General features: G+C 40.6%; 2 protein-coding genes across 3 annotated transcripts in view; one reads left to right on the top strand and one right to left on the bottom strand.

Moving 5' to 3' along the window:
- Positions 1-1,022: 1,022 nt before the first annotated feature.
- Positions 1,023-10,965, bottom strand: LOC114636791 (early activation antigen CD69-like). Its single transcript, XM_028784905.1, has 5 exons — positions 10,680-10,965; positions 10,128-10,214; positions 5,591-5,778; positions 4,540-4,649; positions 1,023-1,901 (listed from the first exon to the last, which is right to left on the bottom strand). Exons 1-5 carry the CDS (start codon positions 10,747-10,749, stop codon positions 1,787-1,789), a joined length of 570 nt encoding a protein of 189 aa, XP_028640738.1. The 5' UTR covers positions 10,750-10,965; the 3' UTR covers positions 1,023-1,786.
- Positions 10,966-18,587: 7,622 nt separating this feature from the next.
- LOC114636795 (C-type lectin domain family 12 member A-like) overlaps positions 18,588-22,380 on the top strand; it is a 38,832-nt gene continuing 35,039 nt past the window's right edge. Inside the window, exons 1-3 of one of the 2 annotated variants that reach the window (XR_003713690.1) lie at positions 18,588-18,877; positions 21,740-21,838; positions 22,352-22,380. The gene's annotated coding sequence lies outside the window, so the exon portion shown is untranslated. The remainder of the gene's footprint in view (positions 18,878-21,739; positions 21,839-22,351) is intronic. The other variant, XR_003713691.1, reaches the window with a different exon arrangement.

Genomic DNA, 22,380 nt, shown 5'->3' with positions numbered 1-22,380 from the left:
CCATCGCTGGGAATATGAACTGGGGTTTCTAGGCTTCGACTTTTGATGTGGGTGATGGACAATTAAACTCAGGTTCCCATGTTTGCATGCCAAGCACTAAACTGACAGAGCTATCTCTCCTTAGAACCTTATTTTGGTTTTTACATAGGATCCTACTATCTTGGCTGACCTGGACCTCACCATTTTTCTGCCTCAGCCTCTGAAGTGTTGGGAATGCAGGCATGCAACACCACTCCTTGCCTAAAAGATGCAGAGATGTTTTAATCTTAAAATTTCTAAATCAGCCTGAAGTATAAGGGGTTTGTCATATTTTCACACATGCTTTATTCTTTTATTTGGAGTAAGCAATCAGTTATGCTTTTGTATTCTAATTAGTATCTACTGGACACTGAATAATTAATGTGCACATATTTTTGGTGTTAAAATGACTTTGGAGATGATTATAGCTAACAGAAAGCACCATAGTTGAAGCCCTGAGCTAAGGCTGCTGTAAACACACTTCAATTAATACAGCCATCAACCCTCTCATTATAATTATTTATAGATGATACTGCACTGGGATTAAGGAAATTGAGCAATTGTCACAGATGATAAAGGTTGAGCCAGGAATTCATGACTAAGAATGAATAGAAGAGACAAGAGTCCCCAGTGGAAACTGCTCTAGTAGAGTCTCCCACCTTGACTTCAACCAGTTCCTGTCTTCCCCAAGTTCATTTCTATTTGAACTTCCACAATACAAACCCAGGGCCTAACAACAACTCTTTAAGCCACTAATTTGTCTAAATGTTGCAAGATCCTTGCCCTCTCTTTGAAGAACAGTAGCTGTAAGTTATCTAGGACAGCATAGATTTCAGGGTCTCCTGGTTTTATGTCACATGTAGTCTATTACCTTTTTCTTCCCCCTTCAGAACTTGCCACTCCTCTTCCCATAGCCCACTTTCTTGTTTATAGCCTGTACCCCTCCATGTTTGCACACACAAATAAAATGTAAACGCTAAGATCACATATGAAAAAGACCTGTGGTAGTTGAAGAGATTTTTTTAATGATGGCCAGGGTAAATGTCTGTACCTCCCTCTCTCCAAGATAATTTCAGTGTTATCCAGAATCTGAGTGAAACAACATTCAGGATTTAGGCTTATCTATAGATTCTTCAAGGTCACAAAGCTTCTTCCTTCATATTCCTCTCTCTCTCCGGGTGCTGATGTTCTGTTCATCCTGACTCATCACAAAACTTGCATCCTTCACTCTTTCACCAACTATGGCAACAACAATTCCAGATTATCTTGAGTCTTTCAGTTTGGCAGAGACCTGTGGAGAGTTGCTTGGTCCTCAGTGGTGGCACAGGGTCCTAGATCAGAATAGTTTTCCCCTTATGCCTTCCTTCATAGTTCCACACAAATTGTGTATTATTTGAGGGCAAACAAAACTTATCTTATGCTCACCCTGTCCTGCAGCTCTTGTTTTGCTTTTCTGAAGATGTCACTGAATCTTAGACAAGCAGAGGGATCTACCTCTTTATTCTGTATGCCCTCCAGTGTGCTCCACTGAGATGGATCACTTCTAAGCAAGGCCCTTCATGGCCAAAGCTTCAAATGTACCAGCCTCCATGACCCAGAAGTACTACATCAAACTTATTTGCTAGGCTTCATACTATTTCAAAGAAGATAAAATTCATGTAAATGTTTATCAGTCAAATTAAATTTAAAGTGATGTCAATGGGAAGGAATACACATCATGGACAAAACAAGACAGTGCTCTTCATGTTCTTTCGGATGGAAGAAATCTTCATACGCACCGGCCTTCTCTGGTACAAATATAGTCTTTTAATTCATCACAATGGGTACTGTCAATGCCATATTGATGAATAAAGGCACACTGACCATGATCTTGGATTTCATATCTGGAATAAAACAAAAAGATGACTTTATTATGAGGCCCAGTTCACATAGTAAATGAATCTAAACTTTGGTGATTGTGGTTCAAATGTGCTCTGTGGAGAGGAACCTATGCAAGGTGTTGTTGTTCTCTTGCCAACCATCAACACTTAACTCCCAGACACAGACAGGGAGGTGTCTTGTGTCTCTGCAAAAAAGCAGCATGGCCTGGGACTCTGTGCTCCTAGCAAGGAGGAAAGAAAACATCATAACCATTCAAAGAGGGATCAGCTTCCTCTATGTATGTCGGTAATGAAAATGAATAAGTCAACATATTAAGGCATTTAGAGGTGATGCATGGGTAGAGTGTAATTGGCAGTTCAGGGACCATCTTTTCTTGCTTTTCAGTACAGGTCTGTCATAACGTTCATGTATGAGTTCACTTGGCCACTCTGTAACCAACTCTAGTGTGAGATAGGTGTTATTTCCTTGGCAGGGTGACAGGGTGTGCACAAAGCCCTATGCAGAGTTGTTAGCAAAAATTTTCTAAGTTCCCACTGTAGGTCACATATACAAACATGTAACGTTGAGCATTCAAAACAAGAAAACACAATAGTGAATCTTGGTGATGTTCTGATTGTCACATAATCAAAATGCCTTCAGTACCTTATTTTCAGGGAGGAACATCATCACTGGTGTACCCTTTGCTGATTTCCAAGAGACCCTCAAGTTTTAATCTTATTCTTTCCTAAAATATGTATGTATAGTCAACTCTTCAGCATCCTTGAGGAAGTAGTTAGGGACCGCTGGCCACAGATACTCAGGTCGGGTCCCCTACATAAAACAATGCAGTGCTTGTATAGCTCCTGTCACAGACTTCAGATTGTCTCTTAGATAATTTATGTAGAATCATGTCCATGTTAGGTAAATAGTAATGATGCTGCTTGTCAGGCTATGATAACAAGAAAATAAGTCAGACACATTCAATACAGTCATGATAAGTTTGCTCTTTAAAAGGCTTTCACCTGGGGTTGATTGAGTCCATACATGGAACATGTAGATGGAGAGGTGCTGGACTTCCATGCCAACACATACCCAATGTGCCAATGTTCCCATTAACTGTTATGGGAGTCCCATATGAGGAAGCCCTACTCCTTGATGGTTCACAAAGTAATCATATTTAAAAATAAAGTTTTAAAAGGAACTACTAAATAAGATGACTTTTTTTATTTTGATGTTTTGAACTTAGATTCATTATCTGGATTAAAATAATGTCATTTGGGTGAACACTAATCTCATGTAATCTGACTGTTTTTCCTTTGCCTTTGCCATGTTGGAAGTGAAGCCAGAGCCCTTTGTATCCCTAAGTAAGTCCCTCACCCCAGGCACCACTGATGCTCTTTTAAGAAGAAACAGCTGAGGCACTAGTATGTATACAGGTTGAGCCATAGGAAGACAAAGTAAGAGGGCAGGAACCTACACAGCAAAGAGAGAGGGCAGAGAAAACAGACCCCAATGACAACTTGACTATAGACCTTGAAATTCCAGATATGTTGCTTATGCTGCTTCGTTTGTGTCATTTATTGGGGTGACCCTAGCAAACTAACACAGCAACTTTCACCAGCTCATGGTTTTACCTTTCTCTCAGTTTTTCTTCTTTTTCTTCTTCTTTTTCTAATGGGATACATAACATCTTAAGCTGTCAATATTTTCTTTCAAGAGACACCATGGGTATTATGTTTTGTATTTAAAGTTTATCTTGTGTCACATATTTTCTTATATGCTTTCAAGTAGAAAAACCACAATTCTTGGTTATATTGCTGCTTGCAAGTCATTGTGTATTTTTAACTAAATTTCAAGGGAATACAATAATCATAGAAACTTCTTTAAGTTGAAGAACTTCTGCAGAGGAACAATGTATTAATACCATGGAGTGAGCACCTGCCTTAGAGAAGGCACTCAGTACATGGAAGTTTGTGGCTCCTCTGTGAAAAATACAATCTTCTAAGTCTTTCATTCACTCTGAAGTTGGGAGGTGGATTTTAAATGTTTCCAGAACAAAAACAGAGTCTAAGGATACAATTAATTCTTCACGTTGGGACAGCAGAGAAGTTCTGGAATTTTAAGTAAAAAGAAATCAAACTTCTCTTTTCCCAATTTATTATATATGTATATAAAACTCACTCCATAGTATTTATATATCATACCTCTGCAGAAGTTCCTCAACTGAAAGAAATTTCCATGGTTATTGTATTTCCACAAAATTTAGCTTGAAAACACACAATGGCTTGTAAAATATATATCTTCAGATCCTCACTCCTTACCAATAAGAAGTGAAAGGACACACACACGCACACATACACACACACACAATGTGCACACAAAGACAGTTTTACTCAGGCAAGATCTAAACTGACTAGATTTAGGTCAAGTCTAGAATGAAAGGAAGACAGTGAGCAATTCACTTAAACACACAGAACCAAACACTGGTGCTTGAGGGAATACTGTCCCTAGAGACCATCAGTTTGTCTGAATCTTCTCTTCAGCTTCTGTTGGAGGGCCTATTTAAGAAATGTATTTAAAGAAACAGTAGATGTGTCTGTTTATAGAGGTAGAACTTTGACTACAATTCACAATTAACACTAAATAAATATGAAGGCTTACAAATCATTGTATTTACTTCCATTTGTCCAAAACCAGATTCCGAGTGTATTTTTTCTGTGCAGTCCAATCCAATATGTTTGCATCTCATGCATTTGCTTCAGTAAAATTTCCTGTGACAGAACAGAATGCTATTAGGGTCATCACCTGATGGTCTCAATCTCAGTCCATGAAAAGGTTACTGCCCTTGTCTGACTCCATCATGTTCTTACCACAGGTCTTGCAGGGGATGCTGAGCACCCAACTCCCTGTGTTTATATTTGCTACAGCAAAGAAAATGATTTTGTAAAAACTCAAGTTAGAGCAGGATCAGAGGTGTTTGTGACTACATTGCCTGCCTTTGGGATCCTTTCCTTCCTTCTATTGGGCTGCCCTTGTTTAGCCTCAATAGAAGAAGCTACGTCTAGCCTTATTCCAACTTGTTATGATAAAGTTGGTTGATACCTTTTTGGAGAAGAAAAGAAGGAAGAGAGGAGGGGGGAGGAGGGAAAGAAGGAGGGGAAGAGGGAGGGGAAGCTGCAATCAGGATGTGAGGTAAATAAATTATTATTATTTTTAAAAAGACTGAGGTTAGAACACAGCACTTTTGTCCTTAATTCTAAAAACAGTTCCCTGTTTTGCCTGAAGCAAAACACTCAAGTTTCTGTAATGTCTTACTGGACCCTTGTGGTCACACTCTCCCTCGCTTCTCAGCTTCAGGCAGGGTGATTGACTATTTTTTGGTTCCTTGACTATTCCAGGTATTTACCCATCTGAAACCTGTGTCGCAGCTGATTTCTTTCCCCAGACTCTTTATCCCTTAGGTACTCCCTACACTACCTGCCTTACCTGCTTCATTTCTTTACTCCAATGTCATCATTTCAAGCACATGTGAGCTTGTCTCCAATCTACCTTGGAGAAGAGAGGAAATGCTTTGATTTGTATCTAACATACTGTGCAATTTATATGTTTTCTATTACCACTTCTAGTTTTCTATCTTCCTTCTGAGCTCCAAGTTCCCCACAGCCAAAAGATCTGAGTCAACTATTCAGCATGCTGAAGTGGGAAATCTAACCAATTCCGTGTTGTCGTTGAACAAAGCCAGAGTTGCACCATGGAGTTTGCAGTTCTCCTTGGCAGTGGACCATGAATTTTTATGTTCGGCACGAGAGAAACAGTTCCGACGTAGTTTGTTCCAGCCACCAATGCATAGCCTCACTTCATCGTCGCATGTCTTGTTTCTGGATAGTCTTGTAACTGTATCTAAAATAAACACAGGACCTGAAGACACTGTGAGAAAAATGAATCTGACTTTCACTGTGAAAGATTTCTCTGTATGTCACACTGATAAACATGCATTTCACATTCACATCACATTTTAGTCATTGGACTTTAGCCATCAAGTCTATGATGAAAGGCCAACCAAAGTGGACAGCAAGAGTGAAAGAAGCATTAGAGAATTAAGATCTATGTGAAATTAAAAAACTGTAGTGACCAATTTCCAGAAACATAACATTCTCTGACTATTCTCTCATATTGTTATAATAGTGGAATTTATTTACTTATTTTCTTACTTCTCTTAAAATTGTATGTGCTACCTGAGACAAGTCCTCCAAATGAATCCTCTATAGCTGTAACATCAAAGGGTTGGTTCTCTCCCAGTGACCTAACCAATATTCAATTGTTTCTCAGTAAAAGCATTTTCTCAAAAGTTGAAGCTATTTCTTTGTCCTTTGTTCTTGAGCAAATTAAAAAAGGGGAAAACACTAAAACTGTATTAACTTTTACAACATTTCCTATTAAACTCACAGCACTTGATAGATGGAGTTACTTATTTATGAATAACCCTGAAAGAAACAGTATTTAAGGCACTTTCTCCCATGCCTGGAAAAACAAATAGACAGATAGACAGACAGACAGACAGACAGACAGACAGACAGTCTTGTTCCTTCTCATGCTTATGAATGGGAGACTATTCAATTGGAAGCATTAACTAGCAGTCAAGTTCTATATACCCCCAGAATATTCATGTCACTGAAATTACTTGACAAATAGCACGTCCCAAATTACCCCATATATTAGGTTCAAATAAACAACTACTATCACAGTCAAAAAGTTTGTTCAAAACCTATGCTATCAGAAATCCAATTTTATTATTCATCCATTAGTTTATATCTTCTTTTCTTTGTACATCTGACCACCCCCAAGCTAACCAATTACCCTGTATTGAGGTCAAGAGATAAGCATGACTGCTGGATACCAGGACAACGTTCAGGGTAGGGTTAGACAAAGGTGATGCCTAGGAAAGACTTGAGGAAAGGTAGACTAAGGAGGTATGTCTGCCTTCACAGTAAGAATGGTTTTTTTCTCTGCTAAACAATGGGAAAAGACGATGCAGAGGCCCTGACCGCTCACCAGATAATGAAGATGTGCACACCAAGTGAAGGATTAAGTAGTACAGGTAATCAGAAGTCCAGGGTGACTAGGTGCAATAAGGACAGTGTAACTATTCATTGTACATTGCTCTAAGTGAATTAAAAACTATGCAACATTTCCATCAGATCTAATAATTCTTCTGAATTGTTAAAAATAAACTCTATTCTTACATAAAGGTGTCATTAGCCACATGTGACTATTGAACCTTGAAATATGGCTGGTTCAAATCCAATTCACTTTTATTATAAAGACATCATAGAAAAAAATGTAAAAACACCTCATTAGTAGAACTTTTGCTTATGTAATATATTGGCAATTGCTTTAAGAGGTCAAGGGTAGAAGAGAGATGACATCGGAGAATAAGATGCATTCCAGTCCCGTGAATCAGCGAGAATGGAAAGAGTTCACATCTGCCTCAGGGAAAGAATAGGCATAATTTACTAATTATATTTGGAAAGTCAAAAACATGTAAAGGACAATAAGTAAGGGTTTTTGAGCTTTGCAGTTGGAAGGATAGACTTTCTGTTCCCTGAGATGAGGAAGACTATAGATGAAGGATGTGAGAGAAGAGAGACTGATCTGAGGCTCAGACACTGAAGCTGCAGCTCAGTTAACACACTGTTTGATGTTAAAAGTATGAAGAGCAGAGCTAAATCTCTAGGACTCACAGGAAAAAGTTGCAGTGGAGAGGCAGGTCTCTGGGAGGTATTGGCCAGCCAGCTAAACCTAACCTAAGCCACAGGAACTACTAAGGGTCCTTTTCTCAAAAAAAAAAAAAAAATAAGGTGGATGAATCCTGACTCCTGAAGAAAGACAGCCAAAGAGTTGACTTCTGGACTTCTGATTTCTAATGGGATACATTCTCTCTCTCTCTCTCTCTCTCTCTCTCTCTCTCTCTCTCTCTCTCTCTCTCTCTCTTCCTGTCTCTCTGTCTCTCTGTCTCTCTGTCTCTCTGTCTCTCTCCCTCTCTCCCTCTCTCCCTCTCTCTCTCTTCCTGTCTCTCTCTCTCTCTCTCTCTCTCTCTCTCTGTCTCTCTCTCTCTCTCTGTCTCTCTCTCTCTCTGATATACATACATGGGGAGGGGTTTCACAGTATGAACACTATTAAGTTTGAGATATTTACTAGCTAATCAAAGTAGCTAGATTGCTTTAAAAATAATTAAATTCAAGGAAGTGTCCAAGATTGGAGATATATTTATGTGATAAAGGTCCAAGACCAGTTCAGAAGGCTGACAGGGCAACAATGCTTCAAAGATTGGAGACAATGAAGAGACATGTTCAAGCACTGAGGCCAGTAAGAGCAGAAGGAAAAGGAGAAACGAACAAAGGAAATAAAGCCAGCAGTGATGTAGGCAGGAGACAAACAGTTTAAGTGTACAGGTCTTGAAGGCCAAAATGGAATTACTTTTTGGGAGGGGTGATAAAATGATTGAAGATCTGGAGCTGCTGGGAGTTGACATAACCACCTGTTCTACAGAAGTCACCAGTTCACAGCTCTCTTCCTCAAGTATCAAGGTCACAGAGTTTCCACTCTTCTATGATGTTCTCTGAGCCTTGGATGGGGAAGGATAATGCAGATGACTCATCCAAAGCTGAGCGCTCAGTTACTTATACTTGCTAGCTTGGCCAGTGATCTGTGTCTGGATCCACCACTACCTTGTTCGAAGAGACTTTTCTCAATAGCAAACCAGCAGACATTTTAACTTCAGTCTGGGAGGCCCTCCCTTGGAAGCCCCAACCTTGCTGGACTGACAGCAGATCCTTGCAGAGAGAGGAAGTGACTCTTCTTTGTAGACTTGGCTGCAAGTGCTAATTGGAGTCAGAGGGTTGACAACAGCAGAATGAAGGGTGAGAACTTGGGAGCCATTTCGGTAAGAGGAAGATGGAAAAGATCTAAATATACTGTATAATACTATGAGATTTTTAAAGAGAAAACTATTTTTAAAAAATGAATGGCAATCATCAAGTAAGATGAAAGGAGTGATTGTGACTTTGGAGATTTTGCTAAGCTTGACTACAGGTGTTATGAGAAAAACTGAAGCAGAAACCTGATCAGAGTGGACTCAATATTAGAGAGGACAGGCCCTGGGGTATTGCTCCAAGGTAGAGTCCATGCTTAGCATACGCAAGGCTCTGGGTCCAGCTCTAAACACCAGTTATCCTCGTGGAAAACTAAACTAAACCAAATAAAAACCTAGTAGTTTGAGCTGGAGATGTAGTCTAATGGCAGGTTATGTGCTTAGACTACATGAAAGCCCGAAAAGAGAAAGGAAGGAAGGATGGATGGAGAGGAAGAAGGCAGGGTGGTAGGGAGGGGAGACAGAAGATAAAGAAACCATTCCCATTCCAAGGTTTCTGTATCAAGCAGTCACCATAAGCGCTATACAAAGGAAGAGTAGGGGCTAATGACCTAATTTATGACCTGTGCTGCTGATGAAGATGTTTCAGTGAAATGTGAACAGCAATGGCCTATGAGAGAGAAGAACCTGATGACAGTTAAGGTGAAAGGATCTACTGTAGAATCTCAGCCCTCCACTGCCCAGAGAGCCTGTGTACTGGTGATAGTGGGTGGTCATGTCTCCCATGCATTGCTTCTGTTAGAGTAAGCTAGAATCAATGTTCGAGACAGAGTTTCTCTGTATAGCTCTGGCTGTCCTGGAACTCACTCTGTAGACCAGGCTGGCCTCGAACTTAGAAATCCACCTGCCTCTGCCTCCCAAGTGCTGGGATTAAAGGCGTGTGCCACCACTGCCCAGCTAGAATCAGTGTTCTACTCACCTGTTAACATACTCCGAGTTAGCACACTCTGGAAATGCAGCTTAGCAGACCCTACTTTGCTTTCGCCTCCACCACCGTTATAGCTGGCACAATTTTGACACGGATACGGTGCCTACAAGATCTTATCATAGACCACGTACACCCAGCTCTTCCTAAAGCTTTGCCTGACCACCCTGCATCAGAACTCTCCTTCCTCCTGCTTCAAAACGAATGAACATCTGCGCAGCAATTCCTCTAGAAGCAAATCTCATTTATTCTCAGGAAACACATCCCAGCTGGCACTGTTTGAATGTAATACATATTTATCAATAGACTGATCTAGGAAGTAAAGCAGGCAGAGGGGGCAGGCTGAATGTCCACTACTACTATCAGTGTTTTTAGCAGAAACTGATCACTTACATTTTCTAGGAAAACTGTACAACCCCCAAAGGAGAACAGCAACAGCACCACCTATCAGGGTCCAAAGGGTCAGCACTTTCTTTGCATCTGCACAGAAAGCAAGCAGACAGGTCACTATTTACCAGAGAAAAACAACAAGCAAACAAAACCTCCATTAAAAAAGCCACAATCTCTGTATCCTATACACAACTCAACCATTGATCTATTAGGAAATGGAAAAGCACTCAGGTATGACTTTGGCTTCCGTCTGCAGAGTACTTTGGCACTTTCAAGAGCTAAGCAAAATATTCTCCAGCAAGGCTTGCAGGACAAAACCCCAGTCACCACCTTTTGTGGCTTTGGGGAGGGGGTGGTTTTAATGAAATGTCTTCTGTTGCGGGGAGGGTGGGGCAGATCTGCTGGAGAGGGAGTGTATCGCCTTCATTTTTTTCTTTTAGTTTTGAGCCTTTGTTGATGATGACCACTTTCACTTAAGATCCATATCCATACCCTCTGCCTCACAGGCACAGGCTACCAGTCTTAAGCTGTAATGAAACCCTGTCATCTCCTTACCGAGCGTTAACCTGTGACGCCTGCGTTCATGGCTTGTCTGAGATAGTCTGAGTGAAGTGTCGGCCAGCATAGAAATGGCGCTCCAGTGACTACAGAGGTTGAGAAAGTTCTTAGGAGGAAAGGAGAACTGATAGTTATATCCGTTGTCTTCAAAGCTCTGGACTCAGAGGGCTGAGTTTCTTTGGGATCAAAACTAGGGCAAGATTGATAGATGGGTGAGATAGCACCAGTCCAGCGTGATGGTTCTGCATGGTGAGCCACAAGACATCTCACCGGCCTTGTCCTCGCTCCTCTGAGTGAGTAACGGCAGCGGCAAGCCGGAAGCGCTCCAACGGTGTTTCGCTAGCTGCCCCGATTGGCTAGTGGTCACGAAGCCTGATTAGCATCCTCTCTCCCTTCAGCTACCTAGTCTACACAGATTACGGCTTCCCCTTCCCTGGTCATTGTATATAGTCTCTCCCCGAACTATCTGATAAAGCAGTGTAACTTTAGGGTTGTTTGAACTAACTGTAAATCGCACTTATCCTCTCTTGATCTTTGAGCCCTACATCCACTTTTGTTTTGCTTTTAATCTCTTTCTTTTTATTTCCAACTGTCCTGTAAATTGCTTAATGAAATTTGGCAGAGTGAACTCATGGTAAATTAAGGTTTGTTTCCTACACAGGCGCTATCCTCTTCACAGAAGCTTAGAATGATAGATTCCTGCGAAGCTGGAATTATGCTTACAGATTTCAATAATTGAAGAAGGAATTATACCTTTCTTTAACTTTTAATTTCCTCCCCAAAACTGAAACTATTCTTCATCTTGTATTGAGGAATTGAAAGAGTAGTACACGGAATAATTTATATCTATAGTAATTCAAACATAAGAAGCATCAGCACTCTCATGTTTTATATGTGGTGGCACACATCTGTAATCCAATATAAGAAGACTGTTAACTGAGTTTGCTTTTCTGTTGCTGTGATAAAACACTCTGACCAAAAGCTACTCAGGGGAAAAAGGGAGAAACCCATCAGAGTGGCTGCTTCTGTTCTGCTTCCAGCAGGGAACTGAGCAGAGGCAAGGTTTATATAGGGTTTCTTGGGGGCAGAGTTTTCCAGGGTCAAGAGTTTGGTGGGATTTCAAGTCCTGAGATGTGGTGGGAGCTCAGGAATTGATGGGTTTTCATTATCAGCAATTTGGTGGGTTTTTGTGGATGAGAAATTGGTGGGATTCTGTGTTTTGGCCCTAGTCTTGGTCTTGAGGTCAGGTCAAGGTCAGAGTGTTTTTCCTTTAACCCTTTTTCCACACAAAGATGACTGCTAGAAAACCCTCAGAAGCACAATGGTCAGCAGAAGAGCCCTACGCAGCACAGGTACATGCTTTTATCACTCTCTTCCACAAAGAAGCAGAAAGAGAAGGTAGTGATTAGAGAGCATTTGATAACAACAGGGAAGAAGCCATCAGCCTACCTCCTTCCTTGTAGGTTTCCTGGTAAAGGAAGGTAGAGGGTTCACATGGAAATTTAAGTTTTTTAATGGTGGTTTTGAGTTCTGATTTTGTGCTGGACTGAACCTGATAATTACTCACCATAGATACTTTATTACTGAAAAGGAACGTAGAAACCTGTGCTTGTGCTCAGGGGTAGAGTGGGGTGGGAGAGGGGTCGGGTGGGGTGGGTGGGAATGCCTCAGTTGGTGAAATGCTTGCCCCTCAAACATAAGGAGAGGAGTTTGATCCTCAGAACCCAAGTAAATAAAGCCAGGTGTGGACACATGATGCCTTTGTAACGCCAGCACTAGGGAGGTGCAGGTCCTTGGGGTAAGTGTTTCTGGTTGGATGGGAGGATATCCTGGGACTCAGGAGCCCACACAGCTCAGAAGGGAGAAGGTGTCCCAGTGAAAGGGCATTGTGAGACATGGGGGCCCAGGAACAACGCAGATCTGAGGTGGGATGGTGTCCTAATGGAAGGGCATCCTGAGACAAGGGAGCTCGGGAACCTTATAGCTCAGGTTCCTTCATGCTGTGGCTGAACTCTCCAGAGGCTTGTAACACCAAGCCCTTTGTGAGCATGACTGAGAGTTACTGCTAGTGATTCTTCCTTCAGTACAATCTCACAAGTGCCATTTCCTATTGGAAAGTGAGGATAGAAGCAGAGAATTAAAAATATATTTCAGTCTTACAAATAACTTTTAAAAATAAAATGCTTTCCTTTAGAGGGTTTTGGTCTTTTGTCTACTAAGGAAATGTTCCTTGATTACTCTAAACATATTACTTTAAGCCTTTATGTCTCTCGTCTCCTCTGCCATCATCCTTTCATCTGGCCTGTGTGTTTTTCTACAGTCAGATTTTGAAATGAATTACTTCAGAATGCATAGTTCAGTGTTTTACGCGCCAAGTAGAGACAGTTTGTTTTTGACAGTAAGAGTGTGTGAGATTTAGATTCCAGTTCCCTGGAGGTGAACTAACTAAAAAAGTACATGATATAATGCTCTAACAGGGTCTGCAATGGCTTGTGGCAATATTGGAACTTGGTCTGGAGTAAAGTCTGTTGCTTGGCAACATCCCCTTCATTGTCCTGGCATCTGAGGCAATTTCACAATTGGTAGTACATTTGTCCCCATCACATCTCGAGGGGGTTTTGGGGGTGGGGCAGAGATGACTACAGCTGGACAAAGTGTTCTGTTGTATAAAGAACACACATGCTTCTGCTTTCCTGTTGCTGTGGCAGCCTGGATTTAGAAGCTGCCACTCTGAGGTTTCTCTTAATAGCAATCACACTTTGCAGAAACATGGCTCGTGGGGTTGTTACTTCATTTAACACTGTGGTTTAGACCTTGAATGCCTGGGGAAAGTCCGTGTGTTGATGCCTCAGGCCCGCAGGGTTAAATTTGTGGGAAGCGGTGCACTACATTAGAGGCAGAGGAAGGAGCTGGTGGTGATTTTGCACTACAGGCTTCCTGTTCTTTCCTCTTTTTCGTTTCTGCTTTTGGTCTGCAGTGGGAGGCTCTGCTTTACCATAACACTGTTGTGAACGAAGCAGTGTCTAATCCTCACATCGGAACATGCCATCCAGCAATGATCCGAAACCTCCACCCCCAAACCCCACCTGAGCAAAAAGAAATGCTCTTCCTCATGTCCCTTCCAATAGGGACCCTGGATCAGATGCCTGGATCCCTTTGTTCACTCTGAATCAAGAGTTGCCAAGAAACAGCTTCTCCAGTGTTGGTCATTCTGGGTTCTAGGTACCAAAGGCTGGACTGATGGACTCAGAGGTTTATATAGCTCCAAGCCCCGTGAAGATGCTCCAGGGCTTAGGACTCAGAGACAGGCAGTCTTATTGTTCACCACTTCTGTCGTCCTGTCCATAGTTGGGCATCAACAGCTAGTGAACTCTTTGACTCTAAGCAGCAGTAGGTGATGGTTACAGGAGGCAGCATGTAGCAGCTGCTAGTTTTATGGGTCAGGCTGCAGACGCTGAGCCCTTTGGTTGCTAGTGTTATAGTTTCTGGGCCTAAGGTATCAGGGCCTTAAGGCATGGCAGCATTGGTGACTGAAGAGAGGTTGGAATATTGCAGGTCCAGAGGTAAATTATGTTGGAATATGTTAGCCCCTTAAAAAGTCACTTATACACTACTGCATATGCTCTGACTATCAGGCAAAGCCTTTGGGAGTGTACTAAATGATCACTAACTAGTATTGGCCCCAAATTAAGAAAGTCTTTAGCCAGCATCTGAGGCCTTTAGAGAGTTCTCTGCCTTGCTGCAACTCATCTATCTTATATTTCCACCAATATGTTTGAAAAGTTTGTTGATTGAATTTGTTTTGTTCTGTTACTTATAAAAAAAATCATGAGGTCATTGTCACATTGAAATACAGAATTTGAGAGGAAGCACAGAAAATACAGTTTAAGTCCATTTTCAATAGTAAAGGCCACTTCAACTCTGCTATCTAGTTCTGAAAGTAGGAGACACTGCCTGGTAGTTTCATGTTTTGGAAATTTGCCTTTACTGAGGACCTACTTGAGACTCACTAAAGATCAGGTCAAGCTCCAAGTCTACTTTAAGATGTAGATCCACCACCTTATTCTGGGAAAAGTCAAACCTCTGAAAGCACAGAGCTGAGATTACTGATTGCTGGATACTATGAGTGAAAAAAAATCAAATCAATAGTCTGACTTACTAGTGGTAGATCTAAATGAAAGGTACAGATCCTTGGTTTTAAGAATCAGTCTTTAGGGATGTCTATGTCATACATAAAGCATGTATACGCTGTCAGTGCTTATACCTCTTGGTTCAACACTGGCTTGCAGGTGAGTGCTCACAAGAACTGAGTTGTTCCATTACCCCACATTCATTTAGTTCTTAGTAAAACCAGAATTTTAAAGGAACAAATGAAGCAGAAGAAGACAAAACAAAATGTCTCAAACAGCCCTACACAGTTAGACTTGGCTACCCATTCAAGAAAGTCAAATGAAAGAGTAGAGTAGTGATTAGGGACAAGGAGAGGATTTTCCGATCCATATTAACATGCTGGTGAGTAAACAGAGGCACCTGAGAAGATGTGGGGAGGCCAGAGTGGATTCTGGAAGAGTTAGGGGCAAGAAGGGAGATGAATAAGACCAAAATACATCTTGGTCCATGTATGAAACGCTCAAAGAGTTAATACAAATATTACAATAAAAAGGAACCACCAAGGAAAAAGGAGATATAAAAGTTAGAAATATAAATGTAGTTTTGGTAAAGGCTGGAGGAAGAAGAAATTCTTGTAGATGAGACTTTCATATGATAAATTGAATTTTTATTCAATGCTAAAGATGGTTTCAACCTCTCATGCCTCCCCATGTGCTGCAAGTGGAAGAGTTGGTCCTGGGGTCACGAGAGTGGTAGTGCTGTCCCTGTCCCTCACCTCTGCAGCACCTGGAAGAGCAGGGTCCTGACTCTCACCTAAGTAGCACAGTAGAGCTGGCCTTTGTTGTAGGGGTTGCAGGTGAGCTGGTCACGAGGGCATGAGTGCAGGACAGCTGGTTCCGTCACTTGTCTGCTGTGCAGTGGCATGGGTAAGGGAAAGATGTTCTTCCTGCTTTTGCCCCTTATCACCTGCAGCTGTGGGAAGAGCTGGCCCTGTGGTTATGAGAACAGGAGAGGTGGCCCTGCCTCCCATAGGCTGTAGCAGGCAGGAGAGAGGGGCCTGTATCTTGCCTGAGCAGCACAATAGAGCTGGCCCTCCTGGAATGGAGCAGGTAAGCTGGCCTGAATGGCAAGAGAGCCAGAGATCTAGCTCTGCCCCTTGCAGGCTGCAGCATTGGAAGAGCTAGCCAAGGCAGTGCTGGAGAGCTTGCCCTGGTGGTATAGGTGCAGTAGAGCTGGTAGGCTGATCAAATCAGATACCACCCAGGCCCAGACCCAGGTCTCTGAGTTTGCTCATCCCAGCATCGACTCTATTGATGAATTGCTGGAGCTCACAAAGGGGCTGGTCCTGCAGATTTCAAACTGTGGGATTTCCATGACACAGGAAAACAATGGGATGTGAGAGAGGAGCCCCGGTGAGGATCCAGCATTGATAGTGTAGCAGAAGCCAGAGGCCTCGAACCAGAACAATGATTCAGTGCAATGAATATACGCAAGCAAAGAAATGTGGACAAAAGGGGCTACGTGGGACTCACGGTGACACACTACAGCTTCCACAAGATATTTTTTTTTCTTTTTGAGGTGAGGTTACAAGGGTAGAGAGTGGCTACAAAGGGACTGGTTGATGAGTGGGGGTTGGGGTGCATGGTGTGAACATCCCAAAGAAGCAATAAAATGTTAAATTAAAAAAGAGATTGTTTAACAATATAGACAAAGGGGGACAAAATTAAAAGGTTAAAATATATTGTAAAAGTTGTGAGAATTAAAACTTACAGAAAGGTGATATGGATATAATTAACTTGATCAAAATTAGAGCTCATTAAAATTACTCTGGTCAAAATTCAACATCCTGAAACAAAATTGGTGCTATCTCTGTTTATAATATGGAATTTCTGAAATATTGCTCTGGTCTTAAAAGTGTTTACCAAGAACTTGGCTTGGAAAAATGATCTTTTATCCCTTCAATGAACAAAACATTGAAACCTGTGGCTAGATCTTATCCAAATGCTAAATAGTTTTGTTTTCCCACTGAGATGCTGGCAGGTCCTCATCATCGACTACATCAACAAGTGAGACCTTCAAGAAGCTCCATTGGTTCGAGGGAAGGCGGGTGACTGTCATTGCTCAGAGATTATGAGCCCACACTCAAGAATTCTACTGTAAAGGGAATGCTTTTTATTCTTTCTATAGAAATATTTGATCCTCTCCAGGAAGAAGGAAAGGCTGAAATTTTCCCATCCTGAGAGGATATGTTCCTGAATCAAGCAGCTGGGATCGGCCCACATCTCAGCTCTCCATCTGCCATGACATCTATGTGACGTTGACTGACGACTTCTCCAGTTGTAATTCATGAACAAGCCTGTAAATAAACGTGATAATAGGAACACCTGCCTTGAAAGCTTGTATACAGAAAACCAGCACTTACAAAGTAGTTATAAGGAAATAGAACATATATATTTAACACTTCTGGTATGTGCATATGTGTGCATGCATACATGTATATGGAGATAAGTGTGCACTTTCATATACACACATGCAGGGGTATGTGGAAACAGGCAACTGGAATTACCTTGTTTTGTGGAGACAGCATCTTTTACTGTGGTCTGGGACTTGATCACTAAGCTGGCTGGACAATAAGGCCCAGGGATCCTTTTAACTTTCTCTCCACAATTTTACGATTATATGTTTTGAGTCTATCTAGTGTTGCTTGTTTGAACATTATTTTACCATGTTAAAGTAGTTAATCTTTATTGAATTAAAAACATTCTCTTCTACAGTTTTTAGTAAACAATGCCAACCTGCTTAATATTATTTATATGTGTCAAAGTATCACTAAGAATTTCAGAGAGACATAGGAAAAGGTATTTAAATGGTAGCACTGCACACTGAAGAGATGCCTGGACTATAAGTCATAGTCCCTAGACCTTGAAAACACCTAGTTTCCCTGAACAACAGAAAACTATTTGTGAACCTGGTGTCCTGAACCACACTGTGATTGTGCATGTTTAGAGAAGCAACCTGTGTTTGAGAGCTCCATTTAGAGTTCTGCAGGCCAGGAAACCCCAAACCAGCCTTGTCCTTTTGCACAAAGCCTCAATCCACATGAGGTGCTTCAATAAACCAAAGAAAAAGGGAAGGAAGCTAGTACCAGCATGACCCAGGATATGTCTTACATCTTTGACTCACCTATTTATTTACAAGTCACACACATGGTAGTGTTAATGTCTAATGTTCTATTCATTTACTTAGTTATTTATTGGGGGCATGAATTGAGATGGTGCCTTTCTATGTAGTATTAGATGTCCTGGAGCTCACCATGTTCAGGATGCTAGCCAGGAACTCACAAACATCCACTTGCTTCTGCTTCCCTAGTGCTGGGATCCACTTGCTTATGCTGGGAGCAAAGCTCCTGTTAATCCAACCAGAACCCTTGCAGCAGAGAGAAAGCATGGCCTTTCATCTCACACTCTTTGTGTGTCTTCCCTGTGAATGTTCAGTCCTAAGTCAGTCTTTCTCTGAGGACCTTGACCATTCTATGCTCTTGGTAGCTGTGGCAGTCCACTGAGGTACACCAGGGAGAATTTGAGATCTGAATCATTCTGATTATTTCTCTCCTTGAGAGTTTAATCCTGTGCTGTATCTGCACTGTGTGGTAGGAGTGTGTTGTGCAACTCATATGAAGCTAATATTATCCAAGCACAATTTCGAAAATTACTTTATGTAAAGAAAAAGGGAAGAACCATGAGGAAGAAAAGTGTTCCTCTTTCAAGCATATCTGTTCTTGTCTGAGGCCACAGACTGACTGTGGCTCATGGGCACATATTTGAGAGACTGGCATAGTGGTTTTTCAAAAAGAAATTCTAGCTTGTGAGGTTAGCTGCAGTTACAGAAGGTTGAGAGTCTAGGTAGACTTATTTAGCTATCAGCCGTCTCAACTTTGAGAAATTGAGAATAGTCAGAAAGGACCCTTTCTGGAGCTTTCTTTGAATATTCATCAATGTCTGAGGATACTGTTTATGCAGATCTCAAATTCCAGGACACAGATAAGAAAGAAGAAATCCAAACATCTGACAAATGTGAGGGGAAAGGTAAGATTTCCACCCATGGATGTGAGGTAAGGCTGTGGCTGTGGCCACAGATTCCATGCAGTGTGAATTTTTAATTTTTAAAAAATATTTAATATGCAGCATGAATTTTTGATCTGGCCTTTCATTTAAACCCTAAATACCAAAGTGATTAAAAAGATTTTTTTCTTTAAGGCATAAGGCATTTCTTTAAGTCATTGCAATACAACATTGTATTTTACATTATTCTATATTAAATTCAGGTATGTGGGAAGGGATTGTATTTTCAAATGATGGTGTTTTATTGTGAAGGATTTTGTGTGTTCATAAGTTTGTGTGTGTGTGTGTGTATGTGTTCATCTGAAGCCATGGAATTAGGATTATACCTTGTTCAAGAGGTTCATGGGCTTATATGTTCTTCCTGCTAGAGTTTTGAAAAGTAAACAGCTTGAAGTGTAGGAGAAAGACAAAGAAAGGGAGAACATCTTTTATTTTTTTATCTGGTTTCTTTTCTCACTGTTCACAGAGCTTGTTCCCGTCTAGATCTCTGGGGGTTTCCCTGTTTTATCCTAGCATTCAGAACTCTATTCTATTTCTTAAATTTAGATTAAATTTAATGCATGTATGTGTATGCATGTATGTGTGAACATGTATGAATGTGTGTGCCTGCACATATCTGTATGTGTGTGTGTATGTGTGCATGTGCCACAGTGCTTGTGTGGAGGTCTGAGGACACCTTGAGGAGACAGTCCTCTCCTTGTGTGAACCACAAGGAATTTAGCTTAGGCTGTAAGGTTTACACAGCAAGTGCTGTTAGCCCCTGAGCTACCTCTGCCCCATGTCTCTGCCTCACTGCTGTGCTTCCCTACTGTTTTTATACTGCTGAGCAGTCCCTTTAAGATTGCTTTCACTGCTAGATCTGAGGGAGTGGTTCTCTTATCCCAGCTACCCAGAAGGATAGGAAGTTCAAGGTCTACCTGAACTGGGAGTGAGTTCAGAGTCAACTTGCTCAGTCAGTTAAGTGAGATCCTGTCTCAGAATAAGAAGTAAGCAGAGACTTGGGGATATAGATGAGTGCTAGAGCATTGTTTAGCATGTGTGAGGCTCTACTCTCAATACAACATTACACAACATGACATACTCAGCACAAAATCCACAACACACCAAAACCCACGGGAATTCCTTCACACTGCATTCTCCAGGACACATCCTCCTGGTTTTCACTATTCCTGTGGCTGAGCTGGTTTTGTTTTTCTGCTGGTCCTGACTTGTGTTCACTGATGGAGTACTGGAGGGCTCTTCCCAGGTCTCCTGCTCTAGTATCACTCAATACGCATTTCTAAGTTATCTCATGCCTTTTAGTTTCAAATTCCTATCCATCTCTCTTTCTTTCTTCTCTCTCTCTCTCTCTCTGTCTCTCTCAATCTATCTATCTTCTCTATCTCTATCATATATCTCTATCATGTATTATCTATCTATATCTATGATCTATCAATATATCTATCAGTTCTCCATCAATCAATCAATCATTTTGCACTTTGTTTCCTATCACTTTAAAATGCATCTAGATGACAGCATAAACACACATACCTTCTACTCTGTTTTATTAGCAGCCACAATAGTGTCTAGTACTTAAATGACACAGATCTGATAACTTTTAAATAACTGAATTTATAAATAAATGAGAAGATAATCAGAACAAAAGGTAGATTATGAGTTTGTATTTCAAACCTCAGATAAGGTCTATAACATTTATAGTACTTTCACTATCAATTTTCCAAAATATTAAGAATCAAGTTTTGTTTATTATACATCACTTTGTAAGATTTCATAACATTGTTATGCTATCATCAGTTGATATAAAACACATTTTAAGAGCAGAGTAAAAATATTAGGTTATTCTTGAATTATTTTCTTGAAACAGTCTTTTTATATATCCATACATGGGGATAATGTAAATCATGTAATGCCTTAACAATAATTCACCATGTAATTTTTTTTAACTTTTTAGGGAAATGATCTAGTTTGTGATTCATTGTCCATAAAATAATAAAAGCATTCTATTAGAAGGTTTTTCTTAAAAAAAAAAACATAGAAAATATTGGAAAAATTGTAATGAGAAATTTAGATCCAGAGTAGGAGAGGCACAGAGCTGATGGGGGCAGCGGGACACTGACAGTGACAGCCTGCTTTGCTGCACTGCACTCACAATCAAGCAGAATCGCTTCCTATTTTAAGCATCACTTCCACATTCCAAATACCGTCTCAGAAAGTTTCCTTCATTCTCCAGGAGCACACTTTCCACAAACGTATCCGAGGACACACTCTACTTCTGCCCCCATTTTCCCTTCTTTCTATTTTATAAGGCTAGCTTTCCTTTTTAGTGTCTTTTGTCAATCTAAGGGTTAATGTCTTTGCCTATGAGACTCATTTCTCATTAAAAAGAACTATTTTTTTAAACGTAATCTCTCTTTTTTTTTTAAAGTTATTGCCTAGATCTTATTGGTAAGATATTTGAGACATTTCATGAACAAAAACTTCTGCGGGGTAAGACATAGTATAATCAAAGATCTAAAGCTAATCCTGGTGTCTTAGTTATGGTTTCCTATCTAATTACTCTTGAAAAAAGTCTGTGAATTTCTAACAAAATATATAGATGAAAGAAATAAGGGGAAGATGAGTGAATGGATAGATGAATGGATGAATAACAGATGTATGGTTGTATGGATGAATGGATAGATGATGGATGGATAGATGGATGGATGTATGGATCAATGGATGTATGATGGATTGATGGATGGATGATGGATAAGAGGATGAATGAATGGATGGATAAAGTTAAGGAGTGAGCTGCTTCTAGAAGGCTGTGCTTTTTTCTTTCCACAGTATCTTCTGCTGCTTCCCATTCACAGCATAAAACAGTCGTGATTCTGACTATTCTCTGCCTTCTGCTGTTCATTGGAGTGGTGATCATAGGAGGCATCTGTATGTATCACCCCATTTTTAAAAGATATTTTACATTTAATTAAAGTATAGTTGTCTCATCCCCACCCCCTTCCCAATAATCCCTCTCATTCTCCTGCCTTCTCCCTCTCAAATTCTGTTATTGTTACATAGGTATGTGAATAAACATGTAAATGCAATCTGTTATGTGTTGCATATAATATATCTACATATCATATATGTATGCATTTATATAGTTATTTTCTGGCTGATTGGGAGATGTAGAATGCCAGGAGTTGTTGAACCAATGTTTATTCTTTGAATTAAGTCTTTATAATAATCTGCCCCAAGGGTGACCTTACAATGTGGTCAATAGACATATGCTTGGTCTCAATAATCACTCCTCTAAAGAAGCCTGTTCATACTACTTTAACATGTTAATACTGAAAAAAAACTTCATCAAATTTCTAAGAATAACTTAGAATTTATAAGTATTTTTAAAATCATCTACAATTTTCTTCTCTTCTTTTGTCTTTGAAAAAAAAAACCCTGGAGTTTACAAAACTTCGGAGACAGAAATGATA

Source organism: Grammomys surdaster, unplaced genomic scaffold (genome assembly GCF_004785775.1).
Source record: "Grammomys surdaster isolate TR1022 unplaced genomic scaffold, NIH_TR_1.0 124917, whole genome shotgun sequence".
Classification (NCBI taxonomy): domain Eukaryota; kingdom Metazoa; phylum Chordata; class Mammalia; order Rodentia; family Muridae; genus Grammomys; species Grammomys surdaster.
Note: the sequence above shows the minus strand (reverse complement) of the source record. Positions and strands in the feature narration are given on the sequence as shown.

Bases quoted from the DNA above. Each gene is read 5' to 3' on its own strand.
- LOC114636791 (XM_028784905.1), bottom strand. From the start codon at position 10,749: ATGCTGGCCGACACTTCACTCAGACTATCTCAGACAAGCCATGAACGC. The intron at 10,215-10,679 runs GTAAGGAGATGA...CTTTCTGTGCAG, and splicing joins GCGTCACAGGTTAACGCTCG to ATGCAAAGAAAGTGCTGACC. The intron at 5,779-10,127 runs GTAAGTGATCAG...TGTTTATTTTAG, and splicing joins GTACAGTTTTCCTAGAAAAT to ATACAGTTACAAGACTATCC.